This window comes from Orbicella franksi, chromosome 1 (assembly GCF_964199315.1).
Source record: "Orbicella franksi chromosome 1, jaOrbFran1.1, whole genome shotgun sequence".
NCBI lineage: Eukaryota > Metazoa > Cnidaria > Anthozoa > Scleractinia > Merulinidae > Orbicella > Orbicella franksi.
Window position 1 is genome coordinate 19,113,579 of NC_138145.1, and position 25,839 is coordinate 19,139,417.

Consider the following 25,839-nt stretch of genomic DNA (forward strand, 5'->3'; position numbering starts at 1 on the left):
GGCTGATTCAAGCCAGGAGTTTGCACGTTGTTGTGCATATTTAGATAAACGAATGCGTCTAGCATCAATAAAAGACTTCAGATAGAACGAAATATAAATTCGCACAACCAAGCATACTTTAAGATGCAGTGTTGTTCGCCGGTTTCCGTAGTTACAGTTCTCAAGTCAAGATGCTTTTGTCTGAATGCAAATCCCAGCCATTATTTACATTCTGACGTCAAAAGAAACAATATAAACCATATAAATTACGCATGAAAGCGTGACAGAAACACGGGCTATAGTGTTATTCGAAGGTGTCGACAAAGATTTCCTTTCGGAAGCTATAAAAGGCTCGTGATTGCGAATCTGGGGGTCCTTCAGAAGAGACTAGGTCAGCAACTGCTGAAGCTAAGGTAAACTGGCAAACAGAAGGGAACGCTGCATTCGCATTCGCTGATATTCTTTGCAGTTAAAATGTGTGATTTATTTGTCAGACGTCAAATGGAAAGTGACTTCATGTATCACATGGTTTAGAGATCAAAATGCGGACCAGTAGTATTTATCCACGGTGATTTTTGAAAATACGCTTTGACCAAAGTTAATAGATGCTTTGACTCTTCACAAATCAAGGGCTACCAGTTTGGCAATTCGGCCATTTGGTACTCGGGATCGATTTTTGTCCATCAGAAAATATTCAAATCGTTGTTGATACTATTACTGTGTTACTTGCCGACAACCTGGCAAATATAGCGTTATAAAAGACACTTGGAAAGTGTTTACTCTTCTCCACGCGCAAAATGTATTGTTCCCAGTCGCCAACTACAATTCAGCAGCGGATGATAGGGCGGCAGAGTTTATCAACTTTTCATGATTGTTGAGGTCAAGCGACAGTAATCTCACTTTCTTCATTTGCAATTATAATCTTGATAATGGTGAAGCTTGTAAAACACACCGCTGGACCCTTTTGTCCATTTCATGCGTTTTTCTGATAGTTGTTTCGAGTACAAAAGACGGCTACCTTACAATACACAAACTTAACTCGGAACTGAAATCGAAACTGAAATGATATCGTTTATTTTTATTATACCGAAAAAAACGACAAAAAAAAAGCGACAACACTGGCATCAACGATGCATGTGTACGGTCTGTCCATAGCTCGATATTACTCCTCCTCTATTCCTCCATTTACATGGTTTCACCGTATAAAAATGTTCCCTCCTATAGAGAACATCCAAACATTTCTCTTAAGAGGTCAATTTTCGTTCCGTTTTTTGATTCCATTTGACAGCGTCTTTTTCTTTTTCTTTCTTTTTTTTTTTTTTTTCTATAAAGGCATCCACGCCCTGATGATTAGCCTCACTGCTTGGGCACGTTTGTTGTTTTACGCTGTCTTGCTGACTGCCTGCTTATATTTGACAAGTGATGGTAATAAACTGAATCGATCATTGTGATGACTAATTACATACATTCATGGAGGGTGTCCCAATGGACTGTCCAACATTTTAGACTGCATTATATTCGTATTTAAGTGTAGATATCTTATTCTTCTCAGTTAGTCCGTGTCCCCTTATTAGTATGGGTTTCTCCCAGGCTACATGGTTGGACGCTTTAAAAAAGTTTTATTATTATTATTATCATTATCATTATCATTATCATTATCATTATCATTATTAATATTATTATCATTATCATTATCATTATTATTATTAATATTATTATCATTATTATTATCATTACCATCACCATTACCATTACCATTATCATTATCATTATCATTATCAATATCATTATCATTATCATTATCATTATTAATATTATTATCATTATCATTATCATTACCATCACCATTACCATTACCATTATCATTATCAATATCATTATCATCATCATCATCATCATCATCATTATTATTATTATTATTATTATTATTATTACTGTAGTTGGCTTTGTATTAACTGGGCACTTTGATCGACATTGTCCAGTAGCTACGTTAGCAATTTCAGGCAAACAAGTCAAACAAGCTTAGTGATCAGTGTGACTCTTTTTTTCGCATTCAGCGAATTGCATGGTTCACTAGGATGGCTCTTTTCTTGTGACCAATTCAAGAATAATCTAACAGTCACTAGAGCTCAGGGAAAGCGGTTATACGGTATGGAGTCACATCCAAACATGAACGCAATGAAGACTGTTCTACAAGCACGAACAAGTCAACTCAGCCAAATTTCTAGTTCAGAATCAACGCACATGTTTTTATCAACTACTTAATGGTACCAGTCAATTTCTGTTCGGTGGGCAAATCTCCATGAGCGGGCACGCACATTCCTTTTATCGAGCTGATCTGTCTGTCTACTGGCATAAAGACCATTTACGGGAGCGGTCGAACTTGGATCGTTTCATGACGGGCTATACTAAATGGTCAAAGAATAAAGGGTTGTGGAAAATGTCAATTTGTTTCGTTTCAGGTGCTGCGACTTGCTATTACTGCAACTCAAGAGATGACAGCTTTTGCATTCCAGAATCACTAGATGGAGTCGGCACAAGAAGTTGCGAAAGCGGCGAGACTGTCTGCGCGGTTGCCAAGACGGAACCACCGTCACCTGATGGTAATACATCTAATCATCAATACGTCCGATACTGCGCCTCGGAGTGCTTGAAATTCAACACCACATTTACGACAAAAGGCCCAGATGGTATCACGAAACACTGCGTCCTCTGCTGTTCCGACCAGGACCTTTGTAACAACTACACCATGGACCCGTGTAATCCATCCATGGCGGGACGCCTGGGACACGAGACTTTTACCATTGCACTTCTTGGTGTTCTTGCTGTAGTTTCACGCTACGTCTTGTAAATCAAAAGTTGGTATTGAATACTACATGGCATTAGCACGGTATTACGTGTGGACTGTTTTGTGTATGCGGTCTAATCACAGTCGCGGTATCATAGCAATCACTGACACAGCATAAGTTAAATCCATCTTCAAAATGCATTACATGGACCGTTAATATGACTGCATCAACTCACTCCCGGTTGAGTCATTACACTGTCACGGGTGGGAAATGAGTCACAAACTGTAAGAAGAAAAGAACCCATTGCACTGAACTTAAAGACGCAAAGTAAAGTAAGAAGTTAAGCCGAGAAAACCACGAGTGTCAGGTATCGCTATGTTGCTGCCTACCAATGGTGCAACCCCTTTGTTTCACACTCAATGCCCTCATTTTCGCTAAACTGTTCGTTTAGACGTAATCAAACCATGTTGTCATAATGATCTGCAAAGTACTCTCATCTATTTTTCTATGCTAGCTATATATATTATATTACAGCGATTATAATAAAGACATCGTTAATCTGATACGCTAGCTGGGAGATTACTCTTTCGAGAAGTTAATTCTGGATGCATAACAGCTCTGTTATTTTTGTTGTTGCCGTTGCTGGAGGGAGGGGAGGGGTGGACATACAAGATATGACTAACTATCTCCTACTAGTCTCCTTCACTGGAGAATCTTATTGTGCATTCAGTTTGTGCAACGCGGTCGTGGCCGTGCAGCGGCCAGACGAAAATTCTTACCGAGGCAACGTTAAAAAGCCCCGGGCTTTTCTTCACGTTTATTTATTAGCTATGCATAACCTCAGGAATCTGAAAAAGATGATTGAATTTTGTTAACTAGACAAATGCGTCGGTAATTCCCCGCACAAGTTATACTATAACAGCAAAAGTCAGTCTGACCACATCAAGGTGCAAGCCTGTTGGTCCAGCTCAATTATCATTCAACCAGCGTAAATCATGACGTCACAGATTGCTCAGTCTCTAAATAACCCAGCGACCACTCAATGGTAGCGCCAGCATCATAATATGGCTCCTTAGCTCTAGGGCGTTCTGTTCAGCTTTGCTGTCTGACTTGAAACCGCAAGAAAAGTTTAACCCACAACGACATTTCAATGAGCATCAGTGAGTATTTAATAGTCGCAAGCGAGTTTAGCGCCGCACTGTAATTAATAATGCCACGGTGTAAGGACAGGTGCTTTCTCAAGAAAATCATGTTTCAGTTTACGTTTCGAGCTTACTCAATCTGTCCAAAAAGCAAGAACAAAACAAGAACAAAAGATATAACTTTTGCTTTCCCTTGTTTTTTTTTTTTTTTTACTACATATTATTATTAATCAGTTTTTTACCCCCCGCTTCTCGTCTTCTTCCCTTGTTTACTGTTGGCTATCATCTGGTGTGCTTTTAGCCACCATTTGCATATTCAAATTCAGAACCGAAATTCTGTTTACTGTCATGCAGCTGATTTTGTTGCGAAATATTAACTCAGTTTCATTTTTAAGATGAGGATAAATTTTACCAGTCAGTGTCTGCGGGATCAGGACGATTCACTGTGGATACATGGCCATTTCTTTTCAGAGTTTTGTTAAATACATAAGTGTTTACAATATGCAGGGCAAATGCATTTTACTTCATAAATTAACCCAGCGGTAGTTTCACAAGCTAGTACATGGTGAGCCATGGTTTTCTGTAAATTTTACAAGTGTTAAACATTTTTTATTTTGCCCAAATGCGATTTTGAGTTTCTGAAAGTAAATTTATAATTCTACATGGCAAAATAGAATAAACTGAACCACCTATTGTTTCAGGGGTCTTATATAAATAACAATTAGTTTATTTTTTTGCACTGTGTTATGGATGGCGGTGGGAATTTTCCGTTGCTTCTTCTTCTTTTTTGGATGGGGAGGAGAGGGAGAAAGGAGCGTACCCACGAGTTCAAAAGAATCTAGCTTGCCATTACAGCAGCGCTTAGATGATATTTAACGTATTCAATGATAACTCCTTCATTGTATTCATTACTTCAGGTGCCGTAGAGAACGTACATGGGGTAACGCTGTGCAATGTCAGTTGCTCCTTGTAAGGCGAGAAGAAGACTATAGACACATCTTGGTTTTTTTTCTACAAATGCTTTGCTCAAATTTTCCCGGCGTCTTATTGTTCATCATGCTGTTTGCGGATGTGCTTGTAATAGAAGGTAAATCTATTTTAGAACTCAGAATGATCCGACGTACAAAATTATTTGGCATCGTGTACGAGTACGACTCTTCAATTCTAGTTTGCAGTCTCCACATTATCAAGTCACATACCCATCCCACCCATTGAGCTGCCCTCTACCTAAAACCAACATGAAGGGCAGGGGCTTGGGAAATGTCACTGGTTCGAAATTCGAAAATCGTACTCGTACTCAATCTCATTCTCGTAGTTCAATCTAAAGCTCCCTAATTAATATCTGGGTCACGCTCCACCGCCCAATGACTCACTCCATGGCGGCAACATACGCGCAACAAATCTTGTATTTTAATTCTTGGGATGTCATCATTGTTCAATGTTCAAATTCAACTGAGAGTCACGGCGCGGTTCCAACGATCTCTTTCGAGAGAGCTGATCGGGTTGACTGGTTGTTGCATGTGTTCTTGAGGGAGGATACTGTATTGTTACAGTGCCTCCGTGAAAGGCTATCAAAGAACTGCCAGGGCAACCAACAAATACTTGGATTATCAGCAATCAGATGGAACAGCATGTCATTTGAGGCGGGCAAACAACAGAAACCTGAAATCTCATGCAAGCTCTTGTCCCATTAAGCCATCAGGCCTCTCTGATCCTCTTAATAAGGATAAACAGTCGATAAAAGACTGAATGGACCACCAGTTAACCTTTCAAATTCACTCTCTCGTAGGCCTCATCAAGTGTCACTTTTGTGACACCAGGGAAGGGCCTTGTGGTACGGACACTTTGCAGGGAACAAGGCAACGAACGTGCTCCCGTTGGTTCAACCAGTGCTCGCTCTATAGGAGGGTCTTCCCTAATGGAACAACAGCACAAGTTGTGAGAGGCTGTGACAGGGATTGCAACAAACCCTCCATGAAGTGGACACTTGGCCGATACCAGAAAACTACTCACTGCAAATTGTGTTGCGACAGCGACTTGTGCAACACACATCTGGATGATCCTTGCAGTAGATCGTCTACTTCGGTGGCTTCTACAATACTGTGGTTGTGCGTGTTGGTTACTTTAGGACTGTGTCAAAACTAGCGCACGAATGGAGGGTGATCTTTAGCGCTGCGCAGAGAGATACCGACCCTTTAATCTCGGTGGGGCGACTCCCATATGAAAAGGAAGAAGGATGCTCGTCGGAAAATTTGAATTAAACCCCTAAAGGACACAAATCCAGGCGTGACTCGAGCTATATTTGACCTCTATAGGCTCGATTACCAGCCGCTGTTCAGGAAAGGAGCCCGCGCTAGTGGACCGGACTTGAGAGAATGGCAGAAAACGAGCCCAGAAACTGAAAGAAGAGCGTTTTAATTAATTAATAGTATTTCTTCGAGTGCACCCTAAAAGATACTTTGAGAGCTAAAAATAGCGGCGTTTCGTCATCAACACCCTAAGTGAGACCAGAATACTTGATTTCTATCCCTAAGCGAGACGACAATCATCCTAGACCTTTTCATATGGGAGTTCCTGCCCGGGCCCTTACTTCCACGAAGGGCTATCCCTCGACACATCAGCTTCCAAAGCCTCAGCGGTTAACTGTTTTAAATGAATTATCAAAAGGATGGAACATTTATCTTCTCTGCAGCCTATACTCGAGCTAGACTCGTGAAACTCTACACCCAGCAATCAAAGAGCAGCATGTCTATACCTGAAGTAGGAGTTTATTATCCGTTTTATCATACGGGTATTGGCACAATCTAGAAAACACGCGGAATATTGTAATTTATTTTTATCTTATTCAAGTATCTGTTTCCAGTCAACAACCAGGTACTCTAATTTCATCCAATTCCGCGGCAAAAACTCTTTATTTCTATGTGAATCGTAAAAGGCATCATTAAAATGTATAACGTTGTTCCTTTCCCACAAACCGACCATTATCACAGACAAACGAAGGTATAAACGATTATCAACTGCGCGGCCTTAGGCCGAGCGTGGTTCATGTTTTGCCGAGGTGATGTTTTTTTTTTAACCGCGCGGCCATGGGCCGAGCGCGGTTCATGGTTTACCCGTGGTTTTTTTAACCGCGCGGCCATGGGCCGAGCGCGGTTCATGGTTTACCCGTGGTTTTTTTTTTTTCGACTTCGGTGCGAGCAGACCCAAGCTTCCACTCGGCCAAATTTTGAGTCACGCAACCTGTGATGTTTACTCGCCAAAAGCTGTCGAAACAATAAATCTCATCTTTCGCGGGAATAAATTAAAAACCCAGCGCTCGTCAAAAATTATATTTTTTCACCAGAAATTTAGCTCGGAACATATACATATTTATATTTGTTTGAATCGTCGATGAAATGACCTATTCCGGATATTTTTTCCTTCGGGGTCAACCGAAACCTCAGATTACAAAATCACGCCGAACCCACATGTTGCAAAAAAATCTCTTCAAAACCCTGACTTTGAAGCGATATAACACTTCAGCGTTAATAGCTACCACACATCGGCAGGCGGTAAATCTATCCCTTAACAATCCAGCTTTATCGTGTTAAAATTTCAGCGAAATCGAACAAAACCAGAATTAATTCGAATTTTTTTGTGACCTCACTCCCCAGACTTGTCCTAACAAAGGAAGCAACGGTCGCCCATAGCAACCGAAAGACACCAACATAACAAAGCCGACGTTTCGGCCAAAAAACTCCACAATTATCGCCTGAGAGTTTAAACTTGAATGGGAACATCTTTTTCGAACCTTTTTCAACTGATTTAGACGAAAGACTGGCCTCGGCGGGCTACAAAAACGACAAAGAGAAAAAACAGAACAAGACAGCAGAACAAGCCGATAATATTTCATCGCGTGGCTTTCGACACGAACACAAAAATACAGCTTACTTCTGGATAAATTCAGCCTTAGAAGCCAGCAACCGGTCCCAAATTACTTTCTGTATCCTTACAAATGTCCTGATTTCCATCTCCGAAAGATTTTGCCCCAATTTTGAGCAAATAAACATTTCGCCGGCGGCGACCGCCATTACGGTGGCTTGCATACTAAATTAGCTAACTTAACAAAATTCTCCCGAGGGGGGAGATACGACAAATTTGGTGAGAATCAACAGTAACGCCAATTTTCTGTCACGTTTTCAATCTGTGGTCACTGGAGTGACCAAAATCGATACATCGGTCGGGATAGGGTTTTTTTATGACTTGTGTGACTACTTTGCTAGCCCTTTACTCGTGGAAAACACCAATTAAATTTAATCATGACTTTTAAGAAAGAAAGCTGTTGTTAATAGTGTTATTATTGTGTCGTTGATATCGTTCATGCCCATACATATCCCGAAGAAAGTTCTAGATTAAGACCGATTTGTCAACGGCTACCACTGATGGTGCAATAACACAGTTTGTGTTGATCAAGTGATGTGATGTCTACAGTAAGAAAAGAATCATCAATGACTGCTTTGGAATGTGCACTGCGTTCCGACGGTAGTGCTAAGCGAACAGTTAAATTTTAAAAGCGCGGTTATAAGATCTAACAGATCTTCTTGTTTTTTTCGACTTCGGTGCGAGCAGACCCAAGCTTCCACTCGGCCAAATTTTGAGTCACGCAACCTGTGATGTTTACTCGCCAAAAGCTGTTGAAGCAATAAATCTCATCTTTCGCGGGAAAAAATTAAAAACCCAGCGCTCGTCAAAAATTATATTTTTTCACCAGAAATTTAGCTCGGAACATATACATATTTATATTCCTTTGAATCGTCCATGAAATGACCTTTTCCGGATATTTTTTCCTTCGGGGTCAACCGAAACCTCAGATTACAAAATCACGCCGAACCCACATGTTGCAAAAAAATCTCTTCAAAACCCTGACTTCGAAGCGATATAACACTTCAGCGTTAATAGCTACCACACATCGGCAGGCGGTAAATCTATTCGTTAACAATTCAGCTTTATCGTGTTAAAATTTCAGCGAAATCGAACAAAACCAGAATTAATTCGAATTTTTTTGTGACCTCACTTCCCAGACTTGTCCTAACAAAGGAAGCAACGGTCGCCCATAGCAACCGAAAGACACCAACATAACAAAGCCGACGTTTCGGCCAAAAAACTCCACAATTATCGCCTGAGAGTTTAAACTTGAATGGGAACATCTTTTTCGAACCTTTTTCAACTGATTTAGACGAAAGACTGGCCTCGGCGGGCTACAAAAACGACAAAGAGAAAAAACAGAACAAGACAGCAGAACAAGCCGATAATATTTCATCGCGTGGCTTTCGACACGAAAACGAAAATACAGCTTACTTCTGGATAGATTTAGCCTTAGAAGCCAGCAACCGGTCCCAAATTACTTTCTGTATCCTTACAAATGTCCTGATTTCCATCTCCGAAAGATTTTGCCCCAATTTTGAGCAAATAAACATTTCGCCGGCGGCGACCGCCATTACGGTGGCTTGCATACTAAATTAGCTAACTTAACAAAATTCTCCCGACGGGGGGGATACGACAAATTTGGTGAGAATCAACAGTAACGCCAATTTTCTGTCACGTTTTCAATCTGTGGTCACTGGAGTGACCAAAATCGATACATCGGTCGGGATAGGGTTTTTTTATGACTTGTGTGACTACTTTGCTAGCCCTTTACTCGTGGAAAACACCAATTAAATTTAATCATGACTTTTAAGAAAGAAAGCTGTTGTTAATAGTGTTATTATTGTGTCGTTGATATCGTTCATGCCCATACATATCCCGAAGAAAGTTCTAGATTAAGACCATTAAGTCATCGGAGATTTGTCAAAGGCTACCACTGATGGTGCAATAATACAGTTTGTGTTGATCAAGTGATGTGATGTCTACAGTAAGAAAAGAATCATCAATGACTGCTTTGGAATGTGCACTGCGTTCCGACGGTAGTGCTAAGCGAACAGTTAAATTTTAAAAGCGCGGTTATAAGATCTAACAGATCTTCTTGTTACTATAGTTTTGGTAGTGACTTATCCCGTACCGCTGCGCGGTCAGCAGCAACGCTTTGCAGCGCCGATCGAAAAGCAAATAAACCTGGAAAGTACGAACGTTTTAGCACATAACAAAGAAGTCATTTGTGTCGTTTCCATTGTCACGCTCGAAAAGGCCTGGCGATGAGTTTAATTGTTTCAGTTTCGCGCCCGCAATTTATTGACTGCGGGAGAGTGAAAGAAGATCGAAGAAGATCGCGAAGAGAGATCAGAACAAAATGTCGAGAAATACGTTAGCATTTGTGACGGGGAATCACAACAAGCTCAAAGAAGTAAGTACGTCAAGAAAGAGTAGCTGGTCCGCTCATTCAGATCAGTCCATTTCCCCGACCTATTAAAGTTGATTAAACAACGAAGTATGCACATCGTCCATTTCAATATCCACATCTGTGTAGAGGGCTAAACTTCAGCTGCTCGAATCCCTTGAAAATTTAGGTATTGTCAAACTCCATTAGAGTTGGAGTTTATACTAAAAGTGGGCCGTAAACAGGATTGTAAACTGTACCATCTTACCCTGATTCGATCGTCCGGAACCGCCATTTTGACCCGGGCGGGGGGCGGGGTACTTTGGGAATTTCTGGGTAGGGATGTGCCGCTGGGACCCTGGAACCCTTAGCCTAAACCAGAGCTAGTTCAGCTGAATTTTGCTACCCTATACTAGAGTAAACTCCCCAAATCCCTCCATCTATCGACACTGTGGAGGCTTATTTGCGTAAATTTAAACTAACCGATTTCACTTTTTTATATTTTTGAGTGGCAATTCCTGGTTTCCTTAGTCTAAATAAAATCTTCAACCAACTGGTCAGTTTCGCGAAAAATGATACCCTATACTAGACCCAAATGCTCTGATTTATATACCCTATCCCAAAGTAAACTGCTTGAAAACCATACCCTTCATAGCAGCACATACCTATGTAGCACATATATGACAGTGCCCCCCCCCCCCGGCATTTTGAATATGTAGTGTGAAAAACTACATGGTCATACGACGGTAAAACATGGCCAGGGTATGAGCAAGCAAAGGAGGTACGGTTCATAACTTGTGCTGAGAGTTGTAAAGTATTGAAATATGTGTAGGTGCAAATTCGAATGTCTTAAGCTTTATAGCATAGTAATATACGCGATCATGTGTACAAGTCCTAACCTTCTCCGATTGTTTTGAAGGTTGTTGCGATATTAGGAGACACATTTCCCTGGAAAGTGGAATCCAGGAATATAGATTGTAAGTACGATAACTTCCAGAGAACCATTCAGGCTTTAAGGTGTAAATATTTTAAAATATAGACTGTAACTATTAATCATGCGATCAAATCGCCAGACATGACACTCGATTGGCTGGTCAGGTGCATTCTATGTTGTTATGAATGAGAGGGGCAGAGAGAGGCATCATGACCTGGGTCCACAAATTTACAGTTCTCATTCTTTCAGTATTTTCTACCATTTCTGGAAAAACTGGTTCAGAGTGCTAGAGATTATCCCTTTTTCTGTAGCAAGGATCAGCTAGACAAAAACAACAAAAACAACAACAACAACAAACAAAAACAGAACAAAAAACAAACAAACAAACAAACAGAGAAAAGAAGCAACTAGTTGTATTTGATACTCTGCCTGGATCCTGGATTCTAGTCCATTGCAAGTCCCCCACCCCTATAACTGGCATTTTTTCAGGAGTTAATATCCTCTAAGGTGAAGAGAAGTGCTCTTCCCTAAGAACACACCATAATAAACCTGTCTAGTGCTTGAACCTGGGCTGCTCAGTCCTTAGCCCAATGCACCATTATTTTCATTTTTATTATTTTTAATTTATTTATCCCCCATTTCCTGCCTTGTCAACAATCCTGCTCCCTGCCTTGCCCTCTCATCCAGAACCTTCTTGCCTTTTTTTTTTTCTGTTGGTTCATGCCTCCCCCCCCCCCCCCCCCAAAGAGCAACTTGTTACATTAATTTTAAATAATTTGAATACAGCCAATCACAAATATTGCCCTTCATCTCTCTGTAGTACCTGAATTTCAAGGTGAACCTGATGAAATCTCTGAGGAGAAGTGCAAAGTTGCTGTTAGAGAGGTTTGGTTTTTAAAAACTCATTGCACTGAATCACAACTAATGTTTAGTCTTCATTTATTCAGGTTTTGCACATGAATAATATTATTTGTATCAATATTACTTGATGATATTACTTTTAAGTAGATGTTGCACTATGTAGATAAGGGCAAAAAAGCCATGGAAGATTTACAGAAGATCATTTAATGGTTACCCCCACACCCAATCCAGACACACAATTTCCCTCCTCAGTGAAAACTTGAAGAATTTAGGTCAATGTTTCCAAGATGAATAAACCTTGACTTCATCTCTTTTACATGTTACAAAAATAACTTCAACCAGAACTTTGATGCATGTTGTTTTATTGTTGCGCTTTCTTTTCTTGATTTGTGTGTGTAATTAGATTGGAGGTCCAGTGATAGTTGAAGACACATGCTTGTGTTTCTCTGCCCTAGGAGATCTTCCAGGACCTTATATGTGAGTATTATTTTGAAATTTTTTTCTTAAGAGTAATAATTAGTATTCCTAGCAGTCCAAGGATACATGTAAATTTAAAATCATAGAGCAGTGACTGTTTAAAGAGGACAAAAACCTCTCAATACTAAAAACAATGCTTTCAGACAACAAAATGTAGGGTTGCTGATGATAAGCCTTGTACATTTTCATGTACTTCAAAATAGAATGCATGTACATGTTTTTATGTGCAAGTACCAGTAGTTTCAAGAAAGCACCACTTCCTGTCACATGTGATACTAACAAGGTGATCTCTCTTGCTACATGTGTAAGTTTTTTCTCAATTACTTTAAAAACTCTCCGATATCTCTACATATCTACCTGGTTGTTGAGACAAGTCCCACCCATGGGTTCTGTCAGTCTTCTGGTGGCCCATGATAACTGATAAATCTGGAAATATAAATAAATCTGCTGGAACTTTAAATGTAGTATTACTAACAGCAAATGTTATAATTTTTTTCCGCATCATTTTTAGAAAGTGGTTCTTGAAGAAGTTAGGACCAGAAGGTGAGCACACGGTATTTGCTTTTTGCAGGGCACTAATAAACTAAGAAACAAAAGTATAAATAAACGTACAGGTAGCATAACACAAAGTTCTGAGGTTTAAATGTTGCTGTATCTTGGCCAAGAACCGAACAGGGTTGTTGTTCATTTGAACACAGAGCTGCAATTGCCTGGAACTCTTTACCTGACACTCAAACAGTTTGAAAACCCTCTCTCTTTTAAAAGAAAGATAAAATCGATCAAGACCTATGTCAGAAACCTCAGTTTCCAAAAGGAATGCTCTGTAAATTATAATTATAAGAACCCTGAATTTAGGTATTTTTAAATTAATTGATTACTCCTCTTATCGTTATTGTATAGTATTTTCGCTTTATGACAATTGTATTGTAAATTTCTGTTTCTCTTATTTAGACTTAGTAGTTGTAGGTCCACATCAGCTGTACAGTTGTTTATTTTAAACCTACTTATCAAATAAATGTATCTATGCGTGTATGTATGTATGTATGAGTAGTGTAGATACATGTACTGAAATTGCAGATTTCTGAATGGTTTACTCGGTGATGCTTTCTTGTTTACATATAACATCCTGAATAATTGAAGACATTATCTTATACACCTGTAGTGTTATGTCTTAGCCATGTAAGTCTTTTTTTATGGGGAATGGAAGTGGGCATGTGGTTGGAGATAGGAGGTGAGCACACTAACTAGGAGGCCACCATGCCTCCACATATTGTGAGAAAGCCTCCTAATTAAAGGTTATTATTATTATTATTATCATTATTATTATTATTATTATTATTATTATTATTATTATTATTATTATTATTATTATTATTGCTCTAAGGGCTTTCTCCTGGTACTCTGTTTTCCTCCCTACACAAGAACCATTACTCCAAAATCCAATTTGACTAGGATAGGGGACCCGTATAAAGTATCTAAGGCTGATGTAGCATTGTTTCTAGTATTGTAATTTATTTTCAGTTATTTCATAGTAAATTTGAGAATGCACTACCAGTGTATCTCAGGATATAATTATTTATATTATTGTTAATCTTTTATTAGGTCTATACAGACTTTTAACAGGATGGGAAGATAAGTCAGCATATGCACTTTGTACCTTTGCATATTCAACAGGAAAACTTGAGGACCCTGTCATGCTTTTTAGAGGAAAAACAATGGTATTTACTCCAAATGAAAAGTAACTTTGTGTTTATTTTTTGTCATTTAAACCAGATTTGAGACTTGTATAGCAATCACACAAACTTACCTGTAACTACACAAATTAGATATTACAGTTAGTCAAGTAAGCCTTGTTGGTCAGTTTGGTCATATATCCATGTTTTGGATGTCATGTAAAACTTCATATATGACACAAAGTCAATGTGTAAACATGTACAATACAAAATCTGCCAAGATGTGACCAGCAATGCTTAGTTTCAGACAGCACTCAGAAGTGTGGTTTCATGAAAATCAAAGATCTGCACAAAGTGCAAGTCAAGAGTCAAGTGAGTCAAAATGCCAGCTATTCTGGTTAGGCTACGTAACAGTCTAGTTAGCCTAAATAGCCCTCCCCCCCCCCCCCAAAAAAAAAAAGGGGTTGTTAGCCTTAGATCCAGATGTGTAGGGATTACTGGGTTGCATGGCTCCCTTGCGGTTTAGCCTATACATGTATAATGCTCCTATAAGCCTACATTGTAACTAGCACTCCATTTAGTCTAAATAAGTGAATAGCAGTCTGGTGAGCCCAAGGTAGCTTAGTTAGCTTGTGGTTAGCCGTTTTGTTGGGTTCAGGGATCCTGCCTTGCCACTGAGCTGGTTTGCATATTAGTAAATGCAATACTCAAAATAAAAAAACTCATTATATAAAGTCATACTTTTCTTGTTACTTTCAAAGGGCAAAATAGTTGAACCCAGAGGTCCAAGGAATTTTGGATGGGATCCATGTTTTCAACCAGATGGCTTTGAACAGACGTGAGTCACATTGTACAATGACATTCTGTAGAAACTATTTTTAAGTTAAGTACTGTTAATCATTTTTACTGAGTTTTTACAGTATGTGTACATTCTAAGGCTTTTCGCCAGATACAATGTATGATGTGTGACAAAGCTACATTTTCAAAATGTAGGTAGCTTTGTTGATAAAAATAAATACCGGTAGTTGTAAAATAACATATTAAACAGTTTCAGTTGGTAACATGTAAAAGTGCAATATTTTACTAGACGTGGGCAGTCTGTTTTTCTCTTGAAATCAGGCAAGGATTTTGAGATGAGATGTTTCAGACTAGAAGTAGACAGCTGGTAGCCGGTCTTTTCTCTTAGGTTCAGATGGCTGCTTGTTTGTGAAGACAAATATGAAAGGGCGGTATGGGCAAAAGGGATTGAGGCAAAACGAGAAAAAAAACTAGTCTGAAACATCTTACCACAGAATCCCTGCCTGATTTCAAGAGAAAAACAGACTGCCAGCAGTTAACACTAGAAGGACACATGTATGGCTCCCAGCAGTCTAATAATTATTTTATAGGCAGGATATACATGTATATGCATTAATAAACATACATGTACATGTATTCCAAACTTGCCTTCACGTTAGCTGTGCTTGGTGTTCAGTAATTAGTAACAATACATGCAAGTCAAACGAACACTCTAGGTACATGGAGAGACATGTCCATGTACATGTTATTGTAGCTTTTAGACGTGTATCATGCAATGAGTCAAAGAAAAAATCTGTATCATGGGATATTTTTTAGTTCTTGTGCTGTATTTTTATTAGTAAACGTGTGTACACATCACCCTGACCTTCTAGTTTCTGCATTCTCCCCAGGTATGCAGAGATGCCATCAGAAATCAAAAATTCCATCTCACACAGGGGTAAAGCTCTGAAGGCATTAAAGGAACACTTTGAGAGTACAGTGACAGCCAATGAAAATCAAAGTGATGAACCAGTAAATAAGAAACCCAGGAACTTCACTGAGAAAACATGAACAGCATCAATATTGATACTGCATGAAAGTAACATTGGTCACTTGATGTACATTGTATATTTAAATATTTTCTGCTTCTGTTGAGTTAATTATTAAAAAAAAATCATTAACATTTTTAGTGTTTCACTCTTTTGTTTCACACCTTTTTATTAGTCATGATCAGTTATTTCAACATACATGTACAAATCTCCTATACTAACTAGTCTCCATTATGATAGTCTTATTGTACATGTATTACATGTATCACATAAATGGTATATTGGAAAAACTGAACCTAGTGGCAGGTATCACATCATGTGTCATGACTGTGACATTAAGAATTTTAATGCTTTTTCCCCTTTTTATAATGGCATAATGCTATTATAAACTGGAAGGAATAATTTATCTTGATATTGCCTCCCCTTACCGGTAAATCCTTTCTTATATTAAACTTTAGAATTATAAGAAATTTCTTAGAAATTATCTCTAAAAGCTGTGGGTAAAGTTGTGATCTTTAAACACTTCTTTTTGTGTTGAACTATGTAAATACCAAAATTTTTTTTTTACACCATCAATAATTTATTGTAATTGATAAAAAATAATTAAGTTTGAGGGGAACCTCCAATTTTGAAAGATTATTTTGCTTTACGCTTTACTGCTATTTCATGATAGATAAAAACCTGTTACAAGCTACTGATGACTACTATACTTTTGCCACTGCTACTGCTGTTTATGTTTTTTTGATATACTGTATGTGCTTATTAAAGTGACAATCAAACTTGTGATGTTTCTTTCTTACAAAATGGTTCAAAGAAAGTGTGGCAATGGCATTGATGAATATAAAAAGTGGCCTATGCAATTAGATTGTATGAAAATTCAAATTTGAGCTGCATTGCTGACGAATTTTAGTTAACTACCATTTGGGAACCCACCCACAGCTGGTGCATAATTTCATGTCATTCTTGTGAGCACCTCTGCAGTTCTTTTGCCTTTCTGTTACCAGAGCTGGAAGGCTGACATGGGTTGCATCACAGAGGGGTGGATTCTTGGTGTGTTTACAGCAGCAAATTGAGTAGATTCTTTGGGGATGGTCAGGAACCTTCCATTTCAAAGACTTGAAACCAGTTTTCTTGTGAGCTCCTATAAATACAACACTGATATTCATCCATCTATTTGTCTCAAATTTCCATTCAATTCTTTTCTGTGCAGTCAGTCAGTCAGTAACCTGCCATCAGGTGCATTTCTTTTTCTTTTCTTTTTTAAAGAGAAGGAACAGAGAAAGGCTTGAATAAAGGGATGGAGGGTATAATCAGAGGTTTAATAGTTGTTTGGTAAGTCGGTTATTTAGTCATTCAGTCTGCTTACCTACCTGCCCATCAGTGAATTGTTCACCCAGTCAGACTAGACACCAATCAGACTCTCTCCCCTAAGCACATGCTCCCTAGGGGAAAGGGAGGTGAAATGGGAGTTGGAAGGCACATGGGGGACGATGGGAAGTGCACTCTGAGCACTTCCGTTATTCCCTCTCCCCAGCCTCGGAACTACCAGCCTACACAGTCAATGCAACACAATAGAGGCCTTTGAAGAGGAGAGAGAGTCAGCCTTTGTTTTATTTGAAATTGTTTGATCAAATATGGTTGAACTCACCATCACACCATGGCTGGGTTTTACTCAGCCCACAAGTACACCACTTCATGGTCTTGCCAGGTTCCAAATCTTCAATGTTGCAAGGTCCATACTGTGATACGTTAAGAACAGAAAAAGAATAGTGCAATAAACTACAAGTTGTTCAGGGAAACAGCCGTGGATAGCATTCTTGGACTTTCCAATACTAGAAATCACAACAAACTGTCACAAGTAGCTAGAGGTCACTTTAAAAATTAGTGACCTTTTTCATCCTCAGTCAACCACTCTCACCGGTACCCCCTCTGAAGTCATGTGCTCTGCCTGAAACAAACACACACACATACACATACACTTTATCTAAACACGGTAGAAACATCAGTTATATTACAAGGTTGAGATTAAAAAAAAAAACAATAAACCAAAAAATTAGTCAATGCAACATTGGGGGGGGGGGGGGGGGAGGGGGTATGCTTTCCGTATTAGACTTGTGTAGTTGTACACGGTCACCTCTCCCCATGCCAGCCTAGCTGAACCCCTATTTGACAAAAATGATGTTCGGGAGGTCATGGGTTCGATTCCTGTCGGGGACTCAGAATTTTTCTTTGTCCCACGCTCGTGTCATGTTGATTAATTCACCTTCACATTTCATTTCCCAGCTTAAAATTCACCATCTTTATTAACTTATCAAAAATGATATTTGTTTGGAAATGTACGGTGAAAGTGCATTTCATGGATTTAATGAGAAAATTCGTTAGCGGAAGACACTGAGAAGACCCTATTCGGAAGTCACTCAATGAAAATAATGAAAACCGTACCATTGCCACCGCTGGACACAGCTCACCAATATTTGACACCTTCTTCCCATTATCACACGAAGCACCGTCAACAAGAAGTTGGCTCATCGTCAGAAATTAATTTTTTCCACAATAAATATAGACAAAAGTGATGAAAAAGAGTGAAGATACTTTTATATGATCTCAGAAAGGTTGTCCAACCTTCTCACCGGCTTTCAGCTTTGTAACCATTCTTTGCTTAGTAGCCTGGCTTTGTCTTTCCCCAAAATGGCGGGAGAGTTCGCATTCCTAAACAAATGAAAGAAAGGTCGATTTTGTTTGTTTGTGTATGAGATCAGCCATTAAGGTAAGCTTAAGATGTCTTATTAATCCGTAGAGAATTACAGCCATAGACGTTTAAAGATCCTCTGGACTGATTCGAATTCTGTGGCGTGCGATCTCTTACTGGAGCTGGAGCTGGAGCGGGGAGCAGCGGATATTAATCATGTTCGTTTCGCTGCGATGAAGGGTCATTTCGTAGAAACAGCTGAGACACAAAAATGCCAGTTTTGCTCTAACATTTGAAAGAAGAGCAAAATCAGGTGCTTTCTTTCAATATCGCTCCTTTGTTTTCCATGTGCTGAACAACAGATATTTTTGCACCAGTCAAAATAGTTTACCCTGGCCTTCCGTGGGGGTTTGACGAGAAATCCTGGGCTGTCAGAACTAGAAGAAGATCTTTAAATAGGAGGAATTATAATGCAGCTACAGGAAATAGCCATATTCACACCATGATTGCTCACTGGAAATTCCGAGAGGTTTATAGGAGTAGTAGGGAGGGGGGGAGAGGAGGCAGGAATGAGGGATGAGGGGCTCAAACCAGGGAAACACATTAAATATATACAGTGTATATTCTCTTGCCATGTAGACATATTTTTTAGAATGTAAAGCTTAAAGGTGATCTTGACCCCTCCTTTACCACCCTCTACAATATAATTTATATATATGCAACTCAATGTTTGAACATTCTTTTATAGAAAGTTAAGATCATACAGTGAGGCAGAGTACGGACATAGTTATACCAGTCACAGGCCTGCAAGATGTCGTCCTTAGAGAAGATGAAGATTCAAGGGATCCGGAGCTACTCCCATCTTGAGCCTAGTATCATTGAGTTCCAGAAGCCTTTGACATTGATTGTTGGATCAAATGGAGCAGGAAAGACTGTAAGTGGCTTAATGAACTACTTCATGAAAGGGCTGTTGTCTGATGAAATTCTAACTGCATTAGACATACAATGTACATGTAATGGCTAGACAAGTTTTCTTTATTATCATTGATGGCCTTCTTTATTGAAGGCTCAAACACTACTAACTTAACTTGGAGTGTGTTTGCTCAATGCGTGTCAGGACATTGTAGTGGAGCCTCATACGTTAGAAAATTTAGTAACCCATTGATCTAAAAAAATTGGTTGTCATGTGACTGTCCATCTGTACATACGTACATATGTCCGTCCATTACGCATATGCCACTTGCACTGCGTTTATGTGAGCTGAGCCTCATGTATATCTTGAAAAATAATAGAGTAGCGCCATTACTAATAAGTACATCTTTGATATTAGACATCCATGTTATGGTTAATTGACAGCTGTCAAAACAAGCTATCCATCGATCAGTATCATGTGACCATATTGTGGGCTTACGTTAAGTTTAGAGCTCATCAACATTGCATGTTTTTTTTTTTTAAGTTGACTGCTGCCCAGGTACTGGGTTTTGATTGGATTGCAGGCTCCAGCCAGGTTATTACTTTGGGGAAAAGGACAGGGTACTTGTAAAAGCGAAATTTCACACAAATTAACCCCCTTTTCTTCCAAGATATTCCTTCCACCATCATCTTTTTGATTTGTAAATGTATATGTAACAGTTTGACAATCTCACTCAACTCAAAAGTGAACTAAGATTAAGGGGCAAAACTGATGAAGTTAAATGCAATAAGGAGCTCAAACCTTCCATGTACAGTACCGTTGCAGTTGGCGGTGTTTTGATTGGCACATGCATCAGTATTCCACATGATCTTAGACCTAAGGGCATACTGGCAATCTGTATTTACAATGTAGTCAGTGTTTTCTTGAGTGTTAACATTTTGTTAAGCGTGGAAACTCATCTCAGAAGTTTTTCTCCCCCACCTCCTTCCATCTCTGCCCACTGTTTTATTAGTGTGACAGGTGCTTATTTGCTCCCCTCCATGTGGAGGCTTCATGCTGGGTTGCCAAGATTTGGAAGCCATGGGAGAGGTCTCCATTTACATGTGGGAGCTGGGTGCCAATATTGGAAGCTCCTGGATGACTCAGGCACCCAACTTCCATTTGAGAGGCAGGTGTTAATTGGGGCTTATTCCATCTGTCAGTTTGTTTTTCCCTTTAGATCGTTTTGTTCCAGATAACATCAAAACACTGTACATGTGTCTCTCCTATGGATGTTGTTCTAGCTTGAACCTCTTTGCTCTCTAGAACTACTTTTGAAAATCTGGCTTCTGAAACACCCCTCCCTCTCTCAACTTCATTCATACAGTGTACATGTATGAAGACATATCAATATTTATATCAAATGAATGTAAATTTTAATTTTAACCAAAGTGGATGACTTAGTTGAATACATGTACACCTGTAATAACTTTTACAATGCTTAAGTCTTGCACACAGAGAAACAGTATAGCAGTCAGCCATCTTGCCCTATTCCCAACCCTACATACATGTATGACTTTTCCAAAGAGACAAATTTTCTACTTTGTGATGGGTAGGCATTTTCCTCCCTAGACCTCAAATTCCATAATTTATGCTTTGATGTTTCCTTATGTTGGTGAAATTTTGCTTCCTGTTTTACAGTCAATTATTGAATGCCTAAACTACATGGCCACCGGAGACATGCCTCCAGGCGGCAAAGGAAATTTGTTTGTTCATGACCCTAAGGTAGGATGTACAAGAATAATTAGCTCATGATGATCAGTACTGGTACCAGTAATTCAGAGAGATTTTACATGCAATTAGTGATTTACAGACAAAAGCCCAATGTACTTGAATCATGAATGATGATACATTATATAACAAAACAGCCCATTGTACATGTACTTACAGTTTGTTTGAATCCTGACTTATGATACATTATATAACATAGAAAAGTCATGCCATCAGTGTTCATGTTCATATAAATGTGCATCATAATCCTATGATTATCACTCATAATTTGAGCTGGGTTAAGTTTGATTTGCCATTTCAATTGGCAATGTTTAAACTGCAATTATAATTTATTACTGATTCATCCTTTCAAGCTATGATTCACTTGGGAAATTTGGAGAACACTCAAGAAGATAGAGTTGCTCTCAACTGTACCTTGAGCAATGCAACTCTCAGGCTTCTTTCATGCTCCAAACTTCCTCATGTCTCATAACTTGATGCACGCTTAAAACGTCAAACTTTTGGATCATGCGTACTTAAAGCAACTGCGGTTGGGTGTCAGTTGATACCTTCAATTGATGCCCTTTATAGATGTGTGATCAACATCCCAATCTACATGTATACTCGATCGACTCTCGATTGACACTTGATCAACAGTTAGTCGCTAGTTGGCGGTCTCTTTTGCATTGTTCAAAATTTAGTCGACTGTTGACTAAGATGCTTATGGAACGTCAATCAAGTGTCAACTAATATGTCATGTAGTGTGTTGATTGATGGTTGATTAAGGGTATCGATCCAGGGTATCAATCCAGGGTATCGATTGATACAGCTGTACTTGACTGTGGATTCTCTTACATGTACACGTAAAACACATGGTCCAGATTTTCTTCGGATCATTTGTACTTCAGGCATCTGACAACCGAGTATCGACAGACACTATTGGTCAACGTGTTGACTGAGTGTTGGTATATATATGGACTGAGTATTGGCTGATACTTGACCGACACTCGGTCGCCATACCTAAAGACCAGCATTGGTTGCCTCTCCACTGATGTGCATGTCAGACAATGCTCGGTCAACACTTGGCCTATACTTTGCCGACATGCTCAGCCGATACTTTACTGACACTTGGCTGACAGTGGTCATTTGGTTAGCTCTTGTTACTGAGTTATATCAGGAGCCCATGGCTGTTTGTTCTATCTTCTCTACTCAAATATTAGACAATTTTCTCTAGCCCTTTGAAAGTGACTTTTGGTGGCCATCATCTGTTCTTGAACTTTCATGCAGGCAACATTCATCTATGTCAAAGACTGTTTATTTTCAGCATGTCTTTTTTCTCATCATCACTTTTACAGTGTATATAATGCAAAACAGCTATGGTCTAAAACAATAATAAATAGAAGAGTAGGTGTTAAGCAGTCATTGATTCAACTCTCAACTGCTACTGATTTTTTAATGAAGTGTTTATTTGTTAGTTACATTTCTTCATTCATTTCTTCAGTTATTCCTTCCTATCAGAGCTTGTTCAAACCTCAAGTTACGTTAGATATGTATTTGAAATGTCGGTTGTTCGAGCTGTATCCTCCCTCTATCAACATGGTGCATAGTCAATAGAGGCTCTTCTTTTACATTTTTAAAGGGAAGGGGCTAGGAGATTGCTGTCATTTCAGTAAAACAAGGGTCAACAATGTACAATACCACTGACAGTCAACCAGTACACCACTGACAGTCCAATAATTATGCAGTTGACTGTTGATTGTAACATACATGTAACAGGTGAAGTGTCGACCAACATATCGAACAAGTGCCAACCAATATTGGCGACCGATGGTCTACCAACTTGAATAACATGTCGACTGACACTTGGCCGAATTTCAGTCAACATATTGGCATATAATGATACATGTATCAACTGACACTCGGTCAACATGTCGACTGATAATATCGACTGATACTTGACTGAAAGATGCCTTTCTCTGTTTTCAAAGTGAATATGTGACACTGCCCCTTTGAAATATCTACATTCATTCCTTTTTATGTTGTTTGGGGATCTGATTTTTATGTTGAATTCATTGAGGTTGCTGGTGAACTTGAAGTACGTGGTCAAATTAAACTGAAATTCAGTGATGTCACTGGTAGTCCTATTGTTGTTACACGGACATTGGTATCTCAGCAAAAGGTACATGAGAATACACGGTAGCCTAACTGATTGTTTTATACATTGTATTGATATTATTATTGTTCTTGGAATCCAGTCATCAAGCACATTTGCACATTCTGTTTGTCACTGTCCAGTTATTTTCTTTAATTTTAATTTGAACCACATTTTCAAATACATTGTACTTTGAGCTAGACTACATTTTAAAGGTGTATCAAGCACGTAATAACGTGCAAAACAGCTAGTTACATGACTGTACATTTTTTCTCGTGTCTTTGGTCCTCACTTGTTTAATATCTGACTTACCATTTGACTTGTGGCAATTCTTCATCATTGCCAAATGACTCATGATCATAGCCTGCAGAACAGGCAGATTAGTGGAGCAGTGAGTGAGACGCGATACACGAGCGCGGAGCGTGACCATGATTTTTTTCGTCTTGCGCTTTGTGCTCGTGGTTGCGCTCCCTGCTTGTGTTTGGCATTTCACTCTAGCGTTTTGCTCTCTGCCCCACTAATCCACGTGTTCTGCAGGCTACATGATCAGAGCTTTGCAGTCTTTAGTGTCATTTTAATGCTTAAATGCAAAACAAAACTTGACATTATTTACAGGGTAAAAAGGTGGAAACAAGGACAATGGAGGGAAACATAATGCGAGAAGTCCATGGAGAGGTACTTACAATCTACTTTTTTGACATGACTGCAAATCAAGTAACGCACACTTTGTTAATAAGGTTTCTGACTTACATAGTTACATGTAAGTACATATGCATGATTGTATGTTTGATGATACAAGACATATACAGGAAGCTTTTGAGGGCTTGAAGTTTATAGATGTGTACATGTACTTTTGTTTAGAGACGAAGTCTAAGCTCAAAGTGTGCTGATCTCAATAGAGAGGTAAGGATACATGCAACTGATTTGTGAAATATAGGCAAAGTTAAAATCTGAAAGCCAATGCTGGCCAATGGTCTGTCCGATAATATTATGTGAGGGGTACTGGGAGGAGTACCCGGGGTAATGCCATGTGTGCTTTGCTTGCAATGTTTTCCTTGCTTGCTTGGTTTTCCCTCCCTTCAACTTAGGTAAGTATATCTTGCACATACTGTCTTTTCATAGTGCTGTGTTGACAAGTGCATGGAGGTAGCCTGTGTCTGGACTGCCATAATAGTGATCTCCTTGCTGTAGTGGATATTATGTGTATGTGCTCTCCTCTTCTGCTGCCTTTAAAGCACCTACCCCATAATATTTCAATTGGTTTAGAGTTTAATGGGATTGATATTGCTACTGTGTTGATTTTCATTACGTGCTGTGTTTTGTGAGACTACAATATCAAGACAATACATGTACCCCATAGTTGTTGCCTTCTGTACCAGCATGTCCTTTCTCCGCGAATAATCAAGTGTGTGAAGCTGTCTGGAATTAAGAGATTCTTGAATGATAAGACCGGGCATACTGTGGTTGAATAACTTACATGTATATATACACTTTACTTTTGTACATGTGTGTGGGGAGAAGTGTTTGCGCATGCACTAAGACACAATCAACATTACATGTTGATCATCAGAGATCTATATGTGACATCTGAATACTTTACCTTGCATGAGATGGAAAGTCAAAATCATCATTTTTATGTACCATGAAGACTATTTCTTGTACATTAAATGAAATTATGTAACATGCTATAGGCTAAAGACAAAGTAACAAAGCCTGTTGGTCATGTGTTGCCTTGTTACAGAGATTGTGTTCTGAAATTCAATGGCCAATGAAATCGTTTTTGAAACCTCTGACCATCTTTACATATTGTATGCTTATGATGCAGGGTAACAAAGATTTATTATGTGCAATAATGTTACTTTAATTGTAAATAACTTTTGCATATTCTAATATTTAATTTTTTTTCAGATGATTTCATTCCTTGGAGTATCTAAAGCAGTCTTAGATAATGTGATTTTTTGCCATCAAGAGGAGTCTAACTGGTGGGTATTGGATTATCTTGTTTATGAGAAGTAGGTTTCTGTTCTTACTAAGTAGCTGTGCATGTCTAGGTTAAAGGTCTATAGCATGGTACAAATTAAATAGTTATGTATCTTGGCACAGCTGTTTATAAAATTATGTCATAATTTTTTTCCCCTATTTTAATTTTAATTACAGGCCTCTTAGTGAGGGAAAAGTGTTGAAACAAAAATTTGATGATATTTTTGCTGCAACAAGGTATAATGTCTCTGATCTTAATTATTACATGCTCGTATACATGTATGCAAGTACTGGTGTACATGTAGAACTACACAACTAATTCTGTGATTGACAGGATATTAATAATGCTGAATTATGTTGAACATAACAGCACAAAGATTAAA

The 25,839-nt window shown here is 38.9% G+C and overlaps 4 protein-coding genes across 8 annotated transcripts in view; 3 read left to right on the plus strand and 1 right to left on the minus strand.

Annotated features, from left to right (window-relative positions):
- Window positions 1-191: 191 nt before the first annotated feature.
- On the plus strand, window positions 192-3,056 carry LOC145495299 (uncharacterized). Of its 2 annotated transcripts, XM_081474902.1 has the most exons (3): window positions 192-392; window positions 1,312-1,404; window positions 2,442-3,056. In XM_081474902.1, the coding sequence occupies exons 2-3, from the start codon at window positions 1,326-1,328 to the stop codon at window positions 2,828-2,830; spliced, it is 468 nt and encodes a 155-aa protein (XP_081331028.1). In that variant the 5' UTR covers window positions 192-392; window positions 1,312-1,325; the 3' UTR covers window positions 2,831-3,056. The 2 variants fall into 2 exon arrangements, with proteins under 2 accessions (XP_081331028.1, XP_081331021.1); XM_081474895.1 differs by having other exon boundaries at window positions 192-1,404.
- A 3,001-nt stretch (window positions 3,057-6,057) lies between these two features.
- On the plus strand, window positions 6,058-16,056 carry LOC145495316 (inosine triphosphate pyrophosphatase-like). The gene is made up of 9 exons (XM_081474913.1): window positions 6,058-6,973; window positions 9,906-10,229; window positions 11,122-11,179; window positions 11,957-12,021; window positions 12,401-12,474; window positions 12,986-13,017; window positions 14,077-14,192; window positions 14,909-14,985; window positions 15,836-16,056. The coding sequence occupies exons 2-9, from the start codon at window positions 10,176-10,178 to the stop codon at window positions 15,993-15,995; spliced, it is 636 nt and encodes a 211-aa protein (XP_081331039.1). The 5' UTR covers window positions 6,058-6,973; window positions 9,906-10,175; the 3' UTR covers window positions 15,996-16,056.
- An 820-nt stretch (window positions 16,057-16,876) lies between these two features.
- On the minus strand, window positions 16,877-18,645 carry LOC145495326 (uncharacterized). Of its 3 annotated transcripts, none has more exons than XM_081474937.1 (4): window positions 18,596-18,645; window positions 17,863-17,921; window positions 17,622-17,712; window positions 16,877-17,114 (listed from the first exon to the last, which is right to left on the minus strand). In XM_081474937.1, exons 2-4 carry the CDS (start codon window positions 17,869-17,871, stop codon window positions 16,888-16,890), a joined length of 327 nt encoding a protein of 108 aa, XP_081331063.1. In that variant the 5' UTR covers window positions 17,872-17,921; window positions 18,596-18,645; the 3' UTR covers window positions 16,877-16,887. The 3 variants fall into 3 exon arrangements, with proteins under 3 accessions (XP_081331063.1, XP_081331055.1, XP_081331048.1); XM_081474929.1 differs by lacking the exon at window positions 18,596-18,645 and adding an exon at window positions 18,416-18,492; XM_081474922.1 differs by lacking the exon at window positions 17,863-17,921 and having other exon boundaries at window positions 18,416-18,611.
- The window catches only part of LOC145495275 (DNA repair protein RAD50-like), a 41,727-nt gene continuing 34,532 nt past the window's right edge, over window positions 18,645-25,839 (plus strand). Inside the window, exons 1-8 of one of the 2 annotated variants that reach the window (XM_081474869.1) lie at window positions 18,645-18,740; window positions 19,411-19,596; window positions 21,256-21,339; window positions 23,402-23,503; window positions 24,092-24,151; window positions 24,338-24,379; window positions 25,385-25,458; window positions 25,634-25,693. In XM_081474869.1, the coding sequence (XP_081330995.1) occupies window positions 19,474-19,596; window positions 21,256-21,339; window positions 23,402-23,503; window positions 24,092-24,151; window positions 24,338-24,379; window positions 25,385-25,458; window positions 25,634-25,693 (545 nt within the window). In that variant the 5' untranslated portion in view covers window positions 18,645-18,740; window positions 19,411-19,473. The remainder of the gene's footprint in view (window positions 18,741-19,410; window positions 19,597-21,255; window positions 21,340-23,401; window positions 23,504-24,091; window positions 24,152-24,337; window positions 24,380-25,384; window positions 25,459-25,633; window positions 25,694-25,839) is intronic. The other variant, XM_081474877.1, reaches the window with a different exon arrangement.